General features: G+C 53.7%; 1 protein-coding gene across 3 annotated transcripts in view; it reads left to right on the top strand.

Moving 5' to 3' along the window:
- Nucleotides 1–493: 493 nt before the first annotated feature.
- The window catches only part of Slc12a5 (solute carrier family 12 member 5), a 37,743-nt gene continuing 18,138 nt past the window's right edge, over nt 494–20,098 (top strand). For 2 of the 3 annotated variants that reach the window (XM_087197810.1, XM_004858118.4), the window contains exons 1-8: nt 494–679; nt 13,500–13,594; nt 13,938–14,069; nt 14,403–14,549; nt 15,344–15,398; nt 15,891–16,021; nt 18,199–18,440; nt 19,274–19,485. In XM_087197810.1, coding sequence (XP_087053936.1) covers nt 559–679; nt 13,500–13,594; nt 13,938–14,069; nt 14,403–14,549; nt 15,344–15,398; nt 15,891–16,021; nt 18,199–18,440; nt 19,274–19,485 — 1,135 coding nt within the window. In that variant the 5' untranslated portion in view covers nt 494–558. Of the gene's footprint in view, nt 680–7,779; nt 8,242–13,499; nt 13,595–13,937; nt 14,070–14,402; nt 14,550–15,343; nt 15,399–15,890; nt 16,022–18,198; nt 18,441–19,273; nt 19,486–20,098 lie in introns of those variants that run through there. The other variant, XM_004858119.4, reaches the window with a different exon arrangement.

The raw sequence follows: 20,098 nt of genomic DNA, 5'->3' as shown, positions 1-20,098 counted from the left end.
TGCATTTGCCCTTTCTTCTAACAGAATTTTCCTCCACATTTTTTGCATAGCTAGCTCTTCTCATCAGTAAGTTCTCAACTCAAATATCACATCTTCTGGGAGGCTTTCTTAGGCTACCCCTCATAATAGTTCTTCCTCCTAATCATTACCCCACGGAACTATTTTTTCTTCTTAACATATACCACAGTCTCAAATGAGATCTTATCTTTGTGTTTGCTCACTAATACTCCTCTCATGAGCTCCTGCAGGTGTTTAGGGTTTAGGAGGACCCCGGCAAAGGCGGGCCTGGATGGCAGGAACCACACATTAGGCCCCCCGTGAAGGATGACTCTTAGCTGGGTGGGCTTCACCAGCGCTGAAGTGGAACTGAGGGCCCAGGGCCTGGGAGCAAGGTGGCCACGTCTAGGGAGGCTGGGCACAGCGGGCACTAGGACCCTGCGCGATGCGGCGCGGCGGGCAGGGGGTGGGGTGGGGGATCCGCTGTTCCTCCCTCCCGGAGCCGGCAGCGGCCACTTGTGCGAGCCGGGCCGCACCGCGCCGCTGGCCCCTCTCCACGCCATGAGCCGCAGGTTCACCGTCACCTCGCTGCCCCCAGCGGCGCCCGCAAGAACCCGTGACCCCGAGTCCCGCCGGCATTCGGTCGCCGACCCCCGTTACCTCCCGGGGGAGGACGTCAAAGGTAGGGCCGCAGGGGGCGGGGCTGCGGAGAGGGGCGGGAGGGTGGGCGGGACCAAGGCCTGCAGCTGAAAAGGGGCGGGGCCTGGGCTAGGTGCCGGGGGTCCCCCAGGGAGGGCGGGGAGAGGGGCTCCCGCACTGGAATGTGAAGGGGAGGGGCCAGGCTCGAGGTGGGCGGGGCCATAGAGAGGAAGGTGGGGCCAGAAGCCAAGGAGGGGATGACTTAGTGATGCAGGGGCTAGAGGAAGGCCGGGAATAGACTCAGGGCAACAGGCGGGCGGGGGATACCAGGCAGGGGGACCCCAGAGCGCGGACCTGGGGAAGGGGCGGGCTGTACGATTAAGGGGTGGGACCAGAGCCGAGGGGTGGAGGAGGGACTGGGTTGATGTGGGGGCCTGGAAAGAGAAGGACCAGCGGGAAGGGGTTGGGCCAGGAGGGTAGGATTGGGTCAGGGTCCGGGGTGGGGTCAAGGGCGGAAGGGAACTTGGGTCAGAGTCCCTGAGCCAGATGCCAGGTCAGCGGGTCATTAGTGTCTGGCGGACCCTCCAGTCCTCAGCCTCCCTGCAGGCAGGCGTCTCGGTCGCCTGGGGATCTCTAGAACGAGTTTGGAAACAGGAAAGTTAGTTTGATCCTAGGCAGCTAGATCCAGGAAGGATCCCAAGAGGATGGCAGTCCCACTGTCGGGGACTCACTCAGCTCACTTCTCTGTTCTAGCTCCGGAAGGGGTGAGAGGAGCCAGCTCTGGTGGGATTAGGGAGTCCTTGCGGGCCCAGGGCTCTTTAATGGAAGTTACCTGCCAGATATAGGGGAGAGAGGAGTGGAAGGATCTTTCTGGCCTTCAGTAAAGAGGTGGGATCTCGATTGCGTACGAGGTCTGCCCTGCGGGGGACACTTGTCCTTAGCTTTGCGCCCTTCAGGTCTGGAAGGAGCGTGGCGTCGGCTTGCAGTGACCCCAGCGCGGGGAGGAGAAGTAGCCCCCCGGGTCGCCAGGGGTCGCTGCTGAGCCGCAGGTAAGCTCACCCTTACCAGAGCGAATTCAAGCTCCACAAACCCTAGAGTGGTTCCCGGGGGTTTCTTTGGCGAATCTCCTGGTGGTATAGATAAATGAATCAAATCGAGGCCTGGACTTCTTCCAGGATCCAGCCTCACGAACCTACCACCTCCTGGAGGTGGCCATTCGGATTTTTCGAGCTTCTTCCACTCTACATCTTTCCCATAATTTGCCCCTTTTCTCTCTCTCTCTCTCTCTCTCTCTCTCTCTCTCTCTCTCTCTCTCTCTCTCTCTCTCTCTCTCTCTCTCTCTCGGTACCGGGGATCTCGGGCCGGAACCACTGAACCAAATCCCCGGCGCCCCTTTTCTCATTTTCACCAATGGCCTTACAGACTCCAGATTCAAACATCAGAAATCCGGATCCATTCTCAACACTTTCTTTTTTCTCTTTCTTGGTCCTGTTCTGGATAGCGATCTCCCAAGTTGCTCTTGAGTCCAGTTACATCTGTTCTCGTCCATCACCGACGTTCTGGTCCCAAGCCCTTGTGTCTTATGTGGCCACAGCCGCATCCTTCTCCCTGGTCTCCCTACTTCCAGTCATGCTCTAACCATCGCACACAAAACGTGCCCACTGTTGTAGATAAAGGCCAAACCCTTTCGTCTGTCATTCAAACTCTTTCCTTAAGTGCTCCTGGTCTATCTGTGTTCATCCCCCAACACCATAAACCAGGAAAATGCCTACTCATTCTGTAAATCATAGCTCATCTCACCTCTTCTGAGAATCCTTTTCCCTTTGGCAAAGGTATTCGTTCCTCTTCGGCCCACCCACTGAAGCACATGTGGACATACCGTTCTTTACTTGCATGTCTTCTCCATTAGAGCATCTCACATATAGGGACCATGTTTTGCCTTGGTGTCTGATTCCAGGCCCAGAGCATGGCATTTAGTGAGTTTTTAATGGTCATAAAGTAAAAGAGTGTGTGGCTCTATGCTCCTGCTTTTCCTCCTCTGGCTTTTCTCCTCCCATTTCCTAAATCCTGGCCTGGGTATTAGATGGCTCCTCTGTGTCCCAGGGTAATGGCTCAGTCTTCCCATTCAGACTGCCCAGCTTCTGCACAGTCAGAGTAATACACAGCCCCCAGATTTTAGGTGTGCAGGTGTGCATACAAAATGGATGTGAGTCTAGAATGCTGTGTGCTGGTGGCAGAGGGTGAGTGTGTGAGTCTTGAGAGAGCATCCCACACTAGCTCTGATGTCCTGTGGGGTCCTCATGAGTCAGAACTTATGTGTGTTGCTGTACTGCCTTTGTGTTGATGGACACGCTGGTGTGCATATTTCTGTGTTTATCTGTGCAGTGGGCACCTGTGGGCATGAATGCATTTGAATTCTATCTTAAGAAGGAGTTGGGTGACTTTTAACTTCTTAATCTGAGACAGCCTCAGGCACTTCCTCTTTGAAGGCCCTTGCGTGGGGAACTAGAGAAAGTCTCTCCAGAGTAGCTCAGTATCTGGTAGTGTCTTTTCTACAGCTGTTCTGGGTCAGTCTTCTGCCCCCAAAGAGATCCTCTCCCCACTTCTTTTCCTGAGATCCAAAGGGAGGGAGGGGACCTATGTAAGATTGGGAAGAGTTGGGGGAGATTTTCAGGGCACACGTATGTGTGAGCATGATCTTTTACTCTAGGCCAAGAGAATGCTGTTTGCCCTTGAGTGTTTCCTGCTGCCAGGAGATCAGGTATCCTTGGGAACACAACCTGCAAGGGGTGGAAGAAGCAAGTCACAGGTTGAGCCTCAACTCTACCATTAACCTTATCCTACAGCCCACACCTATACCATGGGAAGGTTGATGGTGCCTTGGTTGGATAGAACTGGACGTAGCATCAGTTGTTAGAACTCTGAGCTAGTCCCCCATTTTTTTTTTTTGGTACCGGGGATTGAACTCAGGACCTTGCGCTTGTGAGGCAGGAGGCAGAACCACTGAACTAAATCCCTGGCCCCTTGTCCCCATTTTTTTACTCACCCCCACCATGCCCCAGGACACTGGGCAGAGCACTGGGCCTGGTGAGGAGTTGGGATGTGTCCCCATGGAGGGAGAGGGAGCTAACTTATGATAGGAGGTTGGAGCCAGACTACAATACGGTCCATCCATGCTCTAGCTCAGGTGCTATGGTGTGGCCTTGGGCTCATTGCTTCCCCCTCTCCAGGCTCAGTTTACTCATATTTAGCATTGATGAGTTGACCAGAAGCTGAGTGAGGGTCCTTTCAGCCTTAAGAATGCTAGTTACTTAAGATATAGAAGGGCAGAACTATCTGCCTCACTCAGACGCAAACCTCATATTTCAGTCTCTCCATCTGTAAATTGGGAAGAATGATGCTGCTACTGGTTTATATCTATCTTCTCTGGAGAGCTCCTCTGTCCAAGGAGTTCTCTAGTTGCTTCATCCTCAAGCCAGGACTCAGAACCTCACTGCCCAGTACCTCAGCCCAAGGTGAGCCCTAGGAATCTCCATGGCAACAAACTGGTTATGAACAGGGCTGCAGTTGCCATGGTGACAGGCCTCTCTCTCTCTCTCTCTCTCTCTCATCCCCCTCCTCTCCTTTCCTCTCTTCTCAATGAACCAGAGCTATCTGCAGGCCTCAGCTCTCCAGGTGGGGTGGGGGTGGGGGTGGGTGCAGCAAGAAGGGATCTGGATTGGGAAAGAGGGAAGATGGACTGAGTCTGCAGGGGAATGGGGGGCTGTTGGGGTGCTGTTGCCATAGTGACAGGGCTGCAGCTTGTTAATTAAGCCCCCGGTTGCCACGGAGACAGTGGTGGTTGCTGTGCTCTGTGGTGAGCCCTGTGTGTGCGGGGTGCTGTGTGCTGGACTTCTCAACCCATTGCAAGGGTTTTCGATCTGGAGAGTGGGGGATGTGGGTAGAGGAGAAGAAGAGTGAGGGAGAGAACTCAGGGCCTTGGTTCTGTGAGGCCACAGCTGAGGGCAGATGGGTAGGGTGTGGGGGCAATGCTGTGGAGATGAGGATGGAACAGGGTGAACATCTTGCCTGCTTCCTGGGGAGGAAGGACTAGTCAGGTGGGTCCAGCTTCCTTCTGAACGACCCTGTCATGATTCAGTGAATGGAGGCCTGGGATAGAAGAAGTCAAGGAGTCGGGTTCTAGTCCCCAGTGTCACAAGTTTACCCCATGAAGAAAATTCTTGCTATTCCATTTCCATTTCTAGACTCTAATTTCACCATAAGTGATGAGTGGGAAAAAATTCATAAAGTCTCCTTCAGTTCTCCAATCCTGATACCCTGGAGGCAGCTTCTCTGAGCTTTTTCCTCTCATAGAAACATAAGGTGGGAGGGGGTATGAGTTTTAGAAACTCAGAGTTCAAAAATAGGACCCTGCCCAGCTCTGCAACTTGTGTTGCTTTTGAGGCCCTCCAGCATTCTATCTCCCTGGGGCTCTAGGTGGGGAAGGGATGCTGATCAGGTAGCTGGGTCCTTGGAAGTCAGAGCTGAAGACCCCCTCTTACAGACCAGTGGCAGTATAGAGGTACTTGCAGTGGGCTTTCTCAAAGCCTCTGATAGAGGGTTGGCCTGAGGCCAGAGCCCAGTCTCCTTGAGGTGAGGAGTAACTGAAGGGCTGAGGTCTCCTCTTGGAACTGTCTCCTAACTTAGTCTGGGCTTCTCAGGAAGTGCTCTGTGGCTTTATTTATTTATTTTTGGTACCGGGGATCGAACTCGGGTCCTTGGGCTTTCGAGGCAGGTGGCAGAACCACTGAGCTAAATCGCTGGCCCCCTCTGTGGTTTTAATATGAGAGTAACAGGGAGCAGGAATAAATACCTTTATGTAGCCTAATGTTTACAGTTTATAAATAGAGATACTGAGGTCCAGAGACAGAAACTTGATTTTGCCCAGAAATCCATAGAATTCTGGGGCAGAAGACAGAACCACTCTGTCCGCTATTGCAGGTGACTCCCAAGGTCAGAACTCTGGTAAAGGTGGACAGACACGGGAGCCAGGGGAAGAGGAATCACTCTTACCTCATCCATATCCCTAGGGATATAGGTTTCCCCATGGTTAGGCTCATTTCCTGAGTGGTCACAGTGGCACTAGCTCTGGCCACAAATGAATGAGAATACCCTCAGGAGAACAACCTAGACTTGGGATTACCATAAACTTTGGATTGGCAGGAGTGCACCTTGCATGTTTTACTATGCTGCCCATCTCTACAGAGTAGTAGAAAACTATAGCACTGGTGGTGATGGTGGTGGTATATATTCGCAGTGGAGTGCTGAGAAATTCCTGGAAAGTGGCCTTCTTACCTTCTTAACATTTTAACCCTTGTCACCAGTCAGAATAATCCCCCCCCCCCCTTTCTCTGGTGGTTTTCTCTCTGGGAGTCAAGAGTACCAATGCTCACACTTTGTCTGAATGGCTCTCTACCCTAAAGGGTCAATGAAGAGTCCACATAACCAAATGACTGATACTTTTGTGGATCCCTCAGAAATACCTTTGAGTCAGCTGCCAAAGACTCCATGGTTGACCCAACCAACCCATCACGAAAGTGTACAAGTGAGCGTCGGTCACTGTCCATGGTTCTGAAACCCGTGTCAAAATGAGGTTTCCACGGACATGGATGGCCCTTTAGGACCCTTGTAGGTCTTCTGGGTTCCCCTTCAGAGCCAAGCCCAGTGGCCACTCCACCCCTGCACCTCGGGAGCATGAGCATAAAAAGGAGAACGCCTATCTCAGACTTCTTTCTGACTTTCTGAGCCAAGAATATGACTGTATCCTTGTTTCTTCTACTGGAGGCAAAGCTAGACTGCAAAGAGGTTCTGAGGCCGGGTATGGTGGCACACACCTGTAATCTCAGCACTCAGGAGGCTGAGGCAAGAGGATCGCTGTGAGTTTGTGGCTGGCCTGGGCTACAAAGTGAGTTCAAGGCCAGCCTGAACTGCATAGCAAAATTATGTCTCAAATTGAAAAAAAGTCCTGTTGAGGAGATTCCTACATTGGAGTAAAGACAACTGGATTCTAGACTGGATTCTGCAGTTCACTGGCATTGTGTCCATGTGCCGTCGTTTTTCCTCTATAAAATGAAAGCTCAAATTAGATAATAGATCCCTCTCCAGTCCTACAACTCTCCTGGAATTTAGAAGACCAGCGTTGGGAGCTAGGATGACTCTGAGGACCCTTCTCCTAAATTTACTCCTACCCTCCCGTCTTCCAGAGCTTCAGAGTGAAACCTCTAATGCCACTTCCTGAAATGTCCCCCATCCTGGCGGCTAGCCCTTCACCCCACCCGTGCTGAGGTGTCCCCGTATAATCAAGCTCCTGGGGGGCCAGTGTCAGCGGAGGGGGAGGAACATGGAGAGCTTGTCAGCTCTGGAAGCCTCAGAAAGCAATCCTGGATCAGCGGATTAGACACTCCCGCCCCAGGAGAAAATCTGGTTCCCAACCGACAGGCGGTCTCATCTCCCCTCCCCCAGCCTCCCCCTGGCCAGCCCGGCCCAGCCCACCCTCCCTGGAGGCCGCACCATCCCCAGTGGAAAGTCAGCGCTCCCTGGAGCCTCGAGGCTGCCTCCTTCCCTTCCCGCACCACATCCATGGGTCACTCTATGTCGGAAAGTCCCTCTGTGGGCTTCAGGGACTTGTGCTGGGGCTGGGGTGTGAGCCTTCTGACCGTCTAAGCATAGTAGGAGAGTTCGCTGGAACTCAGCAGGTCCCACTCCACCCATTTTAGGATGGAATGGGCCCAACAGTCAGATGGGCGACCCGAGACCCTCAGGGAGTGGCCCTGGGCTTTGCTCACAGGGCCTGGGGTCTACACGTCTCCGGCTCTAGCCCTCGAACAGATATATGGGGAAAGGTCTGGCTCTCCTCCCTTCAGGGCCAGCCTCTGTAGCCTTGCAGACAGGCTCCCCAGGGCCCCACGGTCCACGGCGCCCCACCTCCCCGCGCCGCCCTAGTCCCCCTCATCTTCCCTCTGGGGGTCACTCAGACCCCCCAGTCAGGCAGCCGCTGCGGGGCCGCCTCCCCGCGGCCGCGACCTAGTTCCCTGCCGTTATTTTTAGGGCGCGGGATGGCACCTGCCCACGTGCCGGGCCCCGCCTGCGCCGGAGAGTGGTGGTGGTGGGGGAGCTGCGTCTGCTCAAGGGAGGCGAGGGCCCCGTCCCCCGCAGCGCCCCCTTCACCCCACCCGCGCAAGCCCCCCGTTTTCCGGTGAGGGGGCCACCGAGCGCGCTCTACCCGCCCCTGTCCCCTCGCCTCCCTCCCTCCAGCCCGCCCCCCCCAAATCCCCGCCAGCGGCTCACGCCTCCTGCATACGGGATGAGGTGAGCAGCGCCGCTGCTGAGAGGGGGCGCGCGCGGGTGTGAGCGTGTGTCCGTGTGCGAGTGTGTGTGCGCCGGGCACTGCAGCTCCTTCCTCTGTGGAGCGGAGAGCGAGCGAGACAGCTCGAGCGAGCGAGAGCGGCGAAGGCGGGCCGAGGGGCGCGGGCGAAGCTGCGCAGCCATCCCCGGCCCGGCGCCGCGCCGCCACCATGCTCAACAACCTGACGGACTGCGAGGACGGCGACGGGGGCGCCAACCCTGGTAAGCAGCGGTCCGGCGCGGCGGGGGAGGGGGCGGCGGGGAGAGGAGTCGGCTCTGGGGTGAGAGGCAGAGCGGGGGCCGCCTCCTTCGAGAAGGGCCGAGGACTGGCCGGCGGCAGCCGCGGCGGGGCCTGGAGCTCCGCTCTATTGGAATGCGCTGGGCGCTGTCCGAGGTTCTGGAACGCGCCGCGCCCGCGGGCAGGACCGAGGCCGAGGGATCGTCGTTCCCCGCGGGCTGGGGGTGGACTTGAGTGGGCTACGCCGAGGAAGCAGTGGGCAGGGGGTCCAAGAGGTAGTAGGGGCTGACGCGCAGCTCGACGTGCGGGAGCAGGGCTCCTTCCACCGAGAGGGGACCCGGGCGTCCTGGCGCGGAGAGGGGACCGGCGGCACCGGGAGGCGCAGTCTGCTGCAGTCCCTCGCTTTGAGACTTCCAGCTGGAAAGTGGGGGGACAGGTGGCCACAGGGCTCGGGGGTATATGACCGCCCTCGTCGGAACTGCGGTGTCCCCTTGGTGCGGTCCGGGCCCCTGCCCCAAGGCTTCTCGAGGTCCGACCTCAGGCTGGAGCCCCCTCCTCCGTGGATTCCTGGCTCCACTTTATGGGGTCACCCTCACTCATTAGCTCTCCCGTGGGTTCTTATTCAGGACGGGAAGCAAGACCACCCTCCTTTCTTCCCTCCTTCCCCCTCCCCTTGCTCCTCTAGGCGGTAGTGTGGTTTCCGGGGCGGGGCAGGGGGGTCTTCCTAGTTAGCTCTGCCAGCTTTCCTAGTGAGGCCTCGGAAATGGGGTCCCAGTGACTGAATCCCCGGCGGGCGCAGCAGCGCTGGCACTGCGGACGCGCTGCGGTGGGTGCGGAGACTCGCCAGAAGCCGAGGGGCTCAGAGCAAGTCCTTTTGCTGCTCCTGCTGCCCCCGCCCTCCTCCGCGGTTCCCCTGCTGCGAGGCCTCGGGGCCAGCCACCCCCTTCGGCTCCCAGGCCCCCCGCCGCCCCCAGCGGTCTTGGCCATCCATCACGGATGTCAGCCGCCCCCACCCCCACCCTCCAGCGGCGCTGCGTCCCTTGCGCACTAGCGCGCCTCCCGCGCCTGCTGTCTGTGCTCAGTGCCTTCGAACGCTCCCCTGGGCATTGCTTGACCCTCTGGGCTGAGACTCCCGCAGACCTCTCCAGAGGTTGGCCAAAGGGCCACAGGGGCTGAAAGAACTGAGTCTTCCAGACACTGGCAGCTTTGGCTCTGAGGTTCTCAGTCCTGGATCCCAGTCAGTGCCAGGTGGCCGCTGGGGAGGCTGGGGACATCAGGGTCCTCAATCCTTTGACTGAGCCACCCTCTTCCCAATTAGTCTCTGGGACTGAGTGGTATACAGGAACCAGAACTATCAGCTGGCCAGCTCATCCATCTCTCTAGTGACCCTGGGGTCACCTCATGGGCAGCTGGCCCCTCTACCACGTGCTTTGGCTGCAGGGGGAGGGGGTTGGCAAAGTCGAGTCTGTGGCAGTGCCAGGCAATGCGGTGCCCAAGGAGGGGGTATTTCCATCTGGGATTCCCTTCTGTCCTTTAGATACCTCTACACTAAGACAGGGGCTCAGCCTGAGAAGTAATCTCTCTGTTCTTCCAGAGAGGATATGGCCCAAACATCCAGGACCCACTCTCTCCCAACACTTCACTGGGCCTCGGGCTTCCCACGGGGTCTCCGGAGGCCTTGTAAAGAGACATCTGTGTGTTTGAAACAGGAGTTGAACTAGGAACTCTTGGATTCTTGCCCCTCCCCATTAGTTGTTCGACAGTGAGGTAACAGGGCCATCGGGAGATTGTCTTTCCATACGTAGGGTCCAGGACCTGGGTCGAGAGACCAGATCTCAGTCAGCAGTTCTTCCGGGTCCCAGAGGGAGAAGGCCTCTCCAGGGCACCCGGAGGAGGTGGTAGAAGATGATGAGGACTTTCTGGGCCTGAAGAAAGAGGGACTGAAAGCCCCTAGGATCTCTGACTCTAGATTCTTGGGGCTGTAGGGAAAGACCTGCATGCTGACCTCCAGGAGGTGGCCTGACTGGAAGGCTCCTCTGGACTGAAGAACTCAAAGATGTTATTCCTGGCGTGCAGATCTCCTTCCCGGGGAGTCTGAGGCCCCTCTCCCTTCCCAAGCTGGCCTAGGGATTCCCTTAGGCCCAGGCCCAGGCCTCAGGGGAGGCTCCTTAGCCCTAGCCGCTACCCTATTTCCTCCCCGGGAGCTCTGGCCGCCGCAGTTTAATTGAAAGCCGTTTCGGGCTGAGAGCTCCCAGGGGGCGGGGGCGGGGCCAGGCGGGGCAGGAGGGCTCAGCCTGGGTCTGGCCCTGCCTCTCTCGGCCCGCGCTGCGCTGCGGGGCGCTTCCCCATCAGCCTGGCTCCCGGCTCTGGGGAATCAGGACGAGTTTCCCCCTAGCTGTCCTATTCCTCTGAGAACTCAGAAGCTCCCTTCCCATCCCCCTCAACTAGTGTGCCCAGTGTTCCAGGGAGGGGACGAAATCAGCCCTTGGCTGACAAGGCCGGGAGCCTGGCGGCCGGCCCAGGCGGCGGGTGGAAAGGCGGGACCCACGACAAGCCTCCCGAGCCGCCCCCTCCCCTGCCCTCATCTCCTGGCCGGGATCCGGCCTGTAGTCTGGCTCCGCGCTGCGCGCCGCGTTACATAAGCGACTGCGGGCGCGTGGCCGGCTAGGCTGGGCTCTGCGCTGCGCTCGAGGCCCGCGCGGTCACCATGGAGACCGGCGCAGGGCTGCCTAGTTGCTCAGGGTCTCCAGGCCGAAGGCCCCCTTCCTGTCCCCTACGCGGTACTGACCCCGCAAAGGAGGAGGGGCTTAGGAGGGGGCAAGAAAGGCCGAGCAGAAGGGCTCCCTTTCTGCTGGTCCTGGTCCTAACCGGGATGCTTCTGGGAGGGGCTCCAGCCTCACAGGAGACAGAGGACACCTAAATCCTGCAGCTGAGGGAGGGGTGTGGGAAGAGCAGCCTGGGCTGGGCGGGCACCAGGTATGCTAATAATCATAATTGTAAGAATAGCAGCTATAGCTACATTCATGTGCATGGCTCACAATATGCATTATTCCAATTAATTCCCACAAGCACTCTATAAGTTAAGCGTGGTTTTAGTATCGCTTTGCAAAGGAGAAAACAAGCTTAAAAGGGGTTTGCTCAAGGGGAAGACACAGCTGGGCCTGGAACCTCGGTCTCTCCTACCCCTGCTCTTTTCCTTAACCATTATGTCCTATCAGCCTCTGTGGTCCCCACAATAGTGGGAGAACAGAAAGCATCTTTTCAACATTTTAAAAGGGAAGGGAGGGGTACTCATCTCACTTTTACTTTTCCTGTTCTCCAGCCCCAGACAGCTATTTTGAAACCTTGGGGTCAGAAAGGGAAACTTTGGGGTCAGAGAGGGAGACCCTGGGGAATTTACCTCAGAAGACCGTTTCCTGAGCATCTATTGTGTGCTGGGTGCCCAAGAGAAGGATGGGATTCCCAGGAACTCACATTTGAGGTGGAGGTAGTGGCAGGAGACTGGCTGGTGGCGGATTTCAGGGATTACTTCCCTCTGCCCCAGTCTTTAGGACGGCATTGTGTTTAAAACAGGGAGAGGTCCTGCTCTGGAAGGCTGATGGCTGGGAACAAGGGAATGTGCCTGTGGAGGCCTCTTTTTTTGGTGACAATGTCTTGCTGAGATGCCCAGGCTGGCCTTGAACTTGTAATCCTCCTGCCTCAGGCCCCAGTGTGCTGGGATTACAGGTGCGGGCCACCACAGCCATGGAGGCCTTTTATGTCTTCTTAAAGGACTCTTCCCTTGATGCCAAGAGACTTTCTCCTTGAGTGATCTCCCGGAGGCACGTGGCTTGACACACTTACCACACACATTTACATAGGATTCTCCCTTTCTCCCACCCAGCCTCAGTCCCGATCCATACATATATCCAGGTGACTTCTGGATGTATCTATGTGAATTCCCTACCGTACCTCACCCTTAACTAAATACAGTACCTGTCCTACCTCCAGACTCCTGCTAATCTACTCTCCAAATTTATTAGGAAATACCACCACCCACGTCCTCATCCCTGCTAGCAACTCTAGGCATTATGCTAGATTCTTGCCCCTTTCCCCACTTATCCGGCACAGAAATGTGCCCGTAATTGCTCCGTATTGCTCTGGTCTGGGTATTTATCAGCCTGTGCTTGCATTATTGAAAGTTTCTAATTTTTACATTTCCTGCCAGAATGATTGTTCTAAAACACAAGTCTGCTCATGGCACTTCTTTGCCTGAAACTTCACTGGCTGTCCATTGCCCTCTGGGTGAGGACCAGGTTTTTAAGATGGCCTGCTAATTGCTTAAGGACCCTGTCCACACTTACCTTCCAAGGTTCATCTTTCCCCACACCACTCTTCATTCTGCAGCCTCCAGTTCGCTCCTTCCTCAGATTCCAGCCGGATCAGACTTGAGCTTCTCTACCCCACTCTGTTCACTCTCACTTCTGGGCCATCGAACACGATGTTCTGCTGATCTCTCTGCCTGGAATGCCCTCCCTGCCTCCCTCCCCGCCTAGCTCTTACTCATCCTTCAGTTCACAGCTGACACGTCACTTCCTCTGGGAAGCCTTCTGTGGCCTCCCAGGCCAGGCTCTTGTGTTCCCAGTGCCGTGTTCATCTCATCTCCTAGTCTCTAGCAATCTGGTTTGGAAATTCCTGGTTGCTGCTTTGTCTCCTCTGGCCTTAGTTGATTCCTTAAGGGCAGGGATGATGTCTTATTCTGTTCTCTGCTCCCTCTCTGCCCATGCCAGTAATGGCAGTTGGGGGGCATTCAACTGTTTGAGATGAGTGAGAGGTATAAGATATGGCACAAGGGGTGTTTTTCTGAGTGGTGGAGTATCCTCAGGTGGAGTCTCAGGCCGCAGTGTTCTCTGTCTTGCTCCTCAAGAAAGAACACGTATCCACCCTACCCCTCCAGGATGGACCTAGTTGTGTTCCACAGTGGCACTCTAGAGTCTTGGGCTTCCCTGGTGAATGAAGTAGGGTTCTCTCCAGAGGAAGGAAGCACTCACATGTCCATTAAATATGCAGTACATGCCAGGCAGCGTATTGGGCTCTATGCTCATGCTGTCTGCTAAAATCCTGCAAAGAAGGTAGTATAAGCCCCATTTTTCCCACTGTGCAAACCAAGGTTCAGAGAGTTAAAGTGGCTGTACAACTATGTGCCAGAGTGGATGGAGGACAAATAGTTTGTGCCAGACTCCTGACTCCTCTGCCTTCTCAGGTGATGGCAACCCCAAGGAAAGCAGTCCCTTCATCAACAGCACGGACACAGAGAAAGGAAAGGAGTATGATGGGAAGAACATGGCCCTGTTTGAGGTGGGCTGCTAGGGCTGTTGGACCCCCCCCAGGACTGATCCTCCCAGTCCACCAGCTGCTCCTTCCTTCCCTCTCCATCCCTCCCTATGTTCGCCTTCTTCCTTCGCCCTCCCCTGTCCCTCCTTCTTCCTCTCTGGCTTTACCCGCTCTGCTCCCTGCTCCACTCTCCTCATCCCACCATGTCCTCTTTCCTGTCCCCCCTGCCTATTCCTCTTCCTTTCCCGTCTTCTAACTTCAGTGGTTTGACCCTTTTGTCCCCACCCTCTGCCCGCTACCATCCAGCTCACCCCACCCCTCTTGTGGACCCCCAGCCTCCTAACACACTGACACCCTTCCTCTGTAGGAGGAGATGGACACCAGCCCCATGGTCTCTTCCCTGCTCAGTGGCCTGGCCAACTACACCAACTTGCCCCAGGGAAGTAGGGAGCACGAAGAGGCAGAAAACAATGAGGGTGGAAAAAAGAAGCCCGTGCAGGTGGGGCCTGAGGAGAAGGGATGGGGGAGGAAAGATGGGAGAGAAACAGTATCCAAACGGAGGGATGGGCGATGGAGGCAAAGGGGTGGGACTGGGGCCTGGGGGAGGAGAAGGCATGAGAGGTGAAGGGTGGAGATGGAGGGGCGGAGGGGGGACATGGCTTGAAGATGGATAGTGGAGGCAGAGGGAGAGGAAGGAAAGGGTACAAAGATCAGAGGGAAGAGGGATGAAGGGCCGAGGAGGGAGCGTGGAGGGAGGAACATGGAGGAGGAGTGGGCTGAGGTGTTGGTAACGAATAGGGACTGCAGAGACTGATGTTGGCTTCCCTGGCAGGCCCCACGCATGGGCACCTTCATGGGCGTGTACCTCCCATGCCTGCAGAACATCTTTGGTGTCATCCTCTTCCTGCGGCTCACTTGGGTGGTGGGCATTGCAGGCATCATGGAGTCCTTCTGCATGGTCTTCATCTGCTGCTCCTGTGTGAGTGACCCCGTCCCAACACCTGGGGTTTGGCAGAGGCCTGGGCATGGGAGGGGGGAGGGGGCAGCATGAGCCCTAAGTGTTTTGTAGGAACCACTGCTTATGATCTTTAGAGTGAGTTAGGTCTGACTGGCCCCTCCTGCCTCTCAGAGGCTTGGTCCTGATGGCTACTAACTAGGTTTCACCTGGATCTGTGTGTGTGTGTGTGTGTGTGTGTGTGTGTGTGTGTTTAATGACACAAGCAATGCAGATTAATTCATGAAAATGATATGTGTAGGGAAAACAAATTCACCTATAATCCCATATTAGTCACCTTCTGGTAGGCCCCATTTCATACAAAGAATGAGATTATGTATCACAAATAACACTCTAACTGGATCCTTCCCATCCTCTCGAAAATACCACTTTCTTGACACATGTAGGTGTCCTCGCACGTAACCTTCAGACAGCTCTGCGTGTGAGGTAGCCAGTGAGAAGCTGTTCTGCTATTCTGTAGATGAAGAGATGAGGACGAGAGAAGTGAAGCCTCAGGCCATGCAGCTTGTCAGGGGCCAAGCTGGGGTTTCCAGAGCTCTCTGGTGCTGTAGCTTCTGCCCCTTCCATTCACGAGGTGAATAAGAGGTTTTCATGAGAAGAAGGACTTGACAGGAGTCAAAGTTGGAACAGGCCCAGGAAGAAGCTCAGAGAAGAGAACTTGCGGGTTTGGCTGGTGTTTATGGGGTACACAGTTTGGCCTCTACCCAGGCCACCGTGGCCCCCAGCAGCTGCTGCTCTGATGACCTCTTTCCTCACAGACGATGCTCACAGCCATCTCAATGAGTGCAATTGCAACCAATGGCGTTGTGCCTGGTATGTGACTGGGGTCTCTGGGGAGGAGGAAGGGACCTGACGGTTGGAGGAAGGGACCTGACGGTTGGAGGAAGGGACAGGGCCCTGGGCTTTGAGGGTCATCAAGACCCAAGAGAAGCAATACTGCAGACCGGGGGACTGGGCTGTGGGTGTTTAGGGTTGGGAGGAGGAGCTCATTTGGGTGGGCAAGGGAGGCAGTGGCTGGTGTTGAATAGGGAACGGCAGCCCTCCACCCTCAGCCCGAGACCCTCCTCTCCACCATTCCATTTTCTGAGCCATGACCTCCTTACAGGGGTAATTAGCACCATGAAAATTAGCACTGCAAAATCCATGCAGAGAGGCTGGCTGGGTCTCCCAACAGTCCCCTTTCTGGGGGCTGCAGCCTGAAGCCCAGAGCAGCCCTCTTTTATTTTCTGTCACTGAGCCCCCATCACCCCCTAGAGCATCCCAGTGCCTCACCACCCTCTTGCTGATACTAGGCTTTTTCTGCAGCTGGTGGCTCCTACTACATGATTTCCAGATCTCTGGGCCCAGAGTTTGGGGGCGCCGTGGGCCTCTGCTTCTACCTGGGCACTACCTTTGCTGGGGCCATGTACATCCTGGGCACCATCGAAATCCTGCTGGTGAGAGGGGTGGAGGAGGAGGAGGTGTGGGGTCCCAGGCTGTCAGCCAATTAACCAACACTCTATGGGCACCTCCTGTAGGGCAGGCCACTCAGTAAGGCCAAAGAAGAATCGGATGTGGTTCTGTCTTGAAAAAGTCCCCAGTCTAGTTGGGGAGACAAGATACAATAATTATGTAACACAGACAGCTGTCGTTTATCAGGCACCCACTGAGCTCTCAGCACAGTTCCAAGTGCTTTACAGTCATTATCTTGAATCCTTCCAAAGTTTAAGTATTATGATGGCCATTTTGCAAATGACAAGCTCAGAGACATGGGACGATTTGCTGAAGGTCACTCGGCTATCCGGGAGGTGGCAGAAGGTGGGTTGAAATAATGGTAGAAATAATAATAGTAGAGCCACGCAGTAGTTGCCATTTTGTGATTGCCTGCCACACACAGGGGCTGTGCTGAGTACTCCAAGGATGTGAACTGTAGAGGACTGATAGCTACGGGGCTGCAAACAGGCAAAGTCATGCAAGGACCTGTCCAGGGAGATCTGTGAGGAGCAGCAACTGATAGGCTGTGCTGGAAGGACAGAGATGCTGACTTAGGTCTCTGTTCTTCCTGCTTTTCTGTAGGGTGGGTGCTGGTGAGAGTTCTCTGGTTTATAGAGGGGCTTACTCTCTGCAAGCCCCAAGGCTTGTGGTATATCATTTAGTTTTACCCAGATAACCCTCTCATGAGTTAGAAGGTAGCCATTTTACAGATGAGGAAAGCAAGGCTCACAGAACTTAAGGAACATCTGGAAGGACACAAACCTGTGTCTTTCTGATGCCAAAGCCTGTGTCTGAGCACCACACTGCCTTGGAGAAGTAGAATGGAAGTGCAGAAGCACCTCGTTTCAAGGAAAGACAGAAGGAAGCAAGGGTGGAAAGAATGAATGGGAAGTCAAAGGTCTGAGGGACCAAATGGTGAGGGAAGAATAATAAGCCCCCTGTGACTTTTAAGAAATTAAATATTTTAAAATGTGTTATAAAAGAAATTTGGGGCACCGTATGTAGCTGAGTGATAGAGCACTTGCTTAGCAGGCGCAGGGTCTTGAGTTTGGTACCCAGCACTGAAAATAAATAAATAGCAGTTATATTATTGCATAGAATTGGAAAAATATCAAAGTAAAGAAAAATGTAAGAGAGAAAAACAATCACCCAAAGAAAATCACCATTGAACATTTTGGTATATTTCCTTTGAGTTTTTATTTTTCTATGTGATATGGTATCTGTCTTTGTAAAGTAAAACTTCATACCCTAAAAATTTCCCAAATTATTGAAAATGCTCTCTATGAATATCATTTGTAAGTGAAAATAACTTTTGTATCAACATAAACATGAAATTTAGTATAGAAATTTTAGAAAATACAGATGTACAAAAAGAGTAAATATTATCCACAGTTCAATTATACAGGGAAAAGCACTGTTAACATTTTGATGTTCCTACAAACACACACACAGATACAATGCACAGTATATAAATATTTTCACACATAAATTTATAAACATGAGAAAATAAGATATTTTAAAAGAACTGAGGGCTGGGGATTTAGCTCAGTGGTGCCTCTGCCTGCCTCGCAAGCGCAAGGTCCCGAGGTCGATCCCCGGTACCAAAAAAAAAAAAAAAAACTTGATTTTGTCCACCTAATGTAACATAACAAAGTTTTCTATTTTTGGTGCTGGGAATCAAACCCAGATCTTATGTGTATGCTAAGTATCCAATCTATCATTAAGATACATCCCAGCCCTGTGCCATTATTTTTGACAGCTTCCCAGCTTGTGTGGGAATAAAATAATTTCTTTACCCAACCTCAAGTAACGAACATTTAACTTTTTTCCATCTTTCTATTAGAAATAATAAAACAATAAATAATCATTAATAATAATTCAGAATGAAAGAATACAAATAAATAATTGCTCCTAACATCTTTTCACTGCCATTGTTAAAAAATTGCACCATAGCCCTTTAGGCCAGGCCAGGCCTCACTTAGCCCTTCCCCCATTACTGAGTGTCACTTCCCATACTACACTATGTGATGTGCTGTGACAAGTATTCCGTTTTCCCTGAAGCCCTCCCCAAATTTTAGACTATGTCCTCAGCTGGTCCTTGGTGGGCCACTTGCCTGACCTTCTTGTCTGTTTCCCGCAGGCTTATCTCTTCCCAGCTATGGCCATCTTCAAGGCAGAAGATGCTAGCGGGGAGGCAGCAGCCATGCTGAACAACATGCGTGTGTATGGCACCTGTGTGCTCACCTGTATGGCCACCGTGGTGTTTGTGGGCGTCAAGTATGTCAACAAGTTTGCCCTGGTCTTCCTGGGTTGTGTCATCCTCTCCATCTTGGCCATCTATGCTGGGGTCATCAAGTCTGCCTTTGACCCACCCAACTTCCCGTGAGTGCCGCCTCTCTGAGCCCAAGGCATTATCCTCTTCTCTCCCTGGCTCCATTTCAGGGTCTCTATACCGGTCTCCACCAAGCCCTCTATCCCCACCTCTCAGAGTCTGAGTGATGTGGGTCATGGGAGCCACCTGCCTTAGGAGGGAAAATCTCCCCTGGTTTGAGGGCAATTTCTTCAGAGTGGAATAACTTTTCTGGGGGCAGGGACAATTTTCCTTGTGAGTGTCAACAGCTTGCTAGTGGGGTGGCCTTAAGAACTTAATAAAAATGGACTGGGGATCTAGCTCAGTGGTTCTGCTGCCTGCCTCGCAAGGACAAGGTCCTGAGTTCAATCCCCAGTAACAACAACAACAACAACAACAACAACAACAACAACAACAACAACAACTTAATGAAAATAACTTCTGAAGGGGTAGGGGTAAATTTCCTGGATGGGATAATCTCTTGGAATGGAACAAGCTTAGTGTCGGAAAACTTCTCCAGGATGGGAACGGACAGAGAAGAGAGGGTTCAGGGCTCAGATCCCTGTTGGTTCTGCCACTTTTCCTAGGGCAGCGTCCCCTCCATTCCACGGGCCAAGAGACCAGCTCCTGGAGACCGTTGTCCATGGTGCTGAAAGGGCATCTTGCTAATGTAGTGGTTCTCCACCGTGGCGCCACATCAGAATCATTTGAAGACCTCTGCTGGGCTCCATCCAAATTAAAACAGACTCTCTGGATGTGGGTCCCTGGTATCTGTGTTTTTAAAGGTCCCCCAAAAGTTTTTTTGTTTTGAAGTCAGGGCAAAATCATGTCCCTCCCCATCTTCCTTGCTTATTTATTTCCCTAGGATCTGCCTTCTGGGGAACCGCACACTGTCTCGCCATGGCTTTGATGTCTGTGCCAAGCTGGCTTGGGAAGGAAATGAGACGGTGACCACGCAGCTCTGGGGCCTTTTCTGCTCCTCCCGCTTCCTCAATGCCACCTGTGATGAGTACTTCACCCGAAACAATGTCACGGAGATCCAGGGCATTCCTGGTGCTGCCAGTGGCCTCATCAAAGGTCTGGGGGAGGAAAGAGGGCTGGCATCCAGGGAGGAACCAGAGGGATTGTAGGTTAAGTGGTCAGGGTTAAGAGGCCCTCTGTGGGACAGCAGTTAAATTCAGTCAGCTTTAATTGATCATCTGCTTTGGGTCATGTTCTGTTCTCGGCATCATGGAGGGCTAGAGATTAAAAAGGAGGAGAACTGGGCATGGTGGTGGACGTTTGTAATCCCAGCACTTGGGAGGCAGAGGCAAGAGGATCACCATGAGTTTGAGGCCAGCCTGGGCTACACAGTGAGTTTAAAGTCAGCCTGAACTACATAGTGAGAACTTGTCTCAAAATAAAAATTAAAAAGGGTGTGGGGGAGAGTATTTCATCACTAGTAGAAAAGAAAGTCATCAATTTAATAAGTATTCAATAAGCACCTACTAAGTACTTAGTACTATGATAAGTAGTAGGAACATAAACTAAGTCACAGTCCTTGGCCTCAAGGAGTCTAGTGACAGAGACAGATGTATTAGCAAATAAATTATGACACAAGTAGATGTGTACTCAATGAACAGAGAACCCTCAGGGGAGAGAGTGCTTTTGTGTATCAGGTGACAAGACTAGGCTTCCTATACTCACTCGA

The sequence above is a fragment of the Heterocephalus glaber genome, unplaced genomic scaffold, assembly GCF_053883595.1.
Source record: "Heterocephalus glaber isolate CG9 unplaced genomic scaffold, H.glaber_assembly_v1.0 deba00001673, whole genome shotgun sequence".
Lineage (NCBI taxonomy): Eukaryota > Metazoa > Chordata > Mammalia > Rodentia > Bathyergidae > Heterocephalus > Heterocephalus glaber.
Note: the sequence above shows the minus strand (reverse complement) of the source record. Positions and strands in the feature narration are given on the sequence as shown.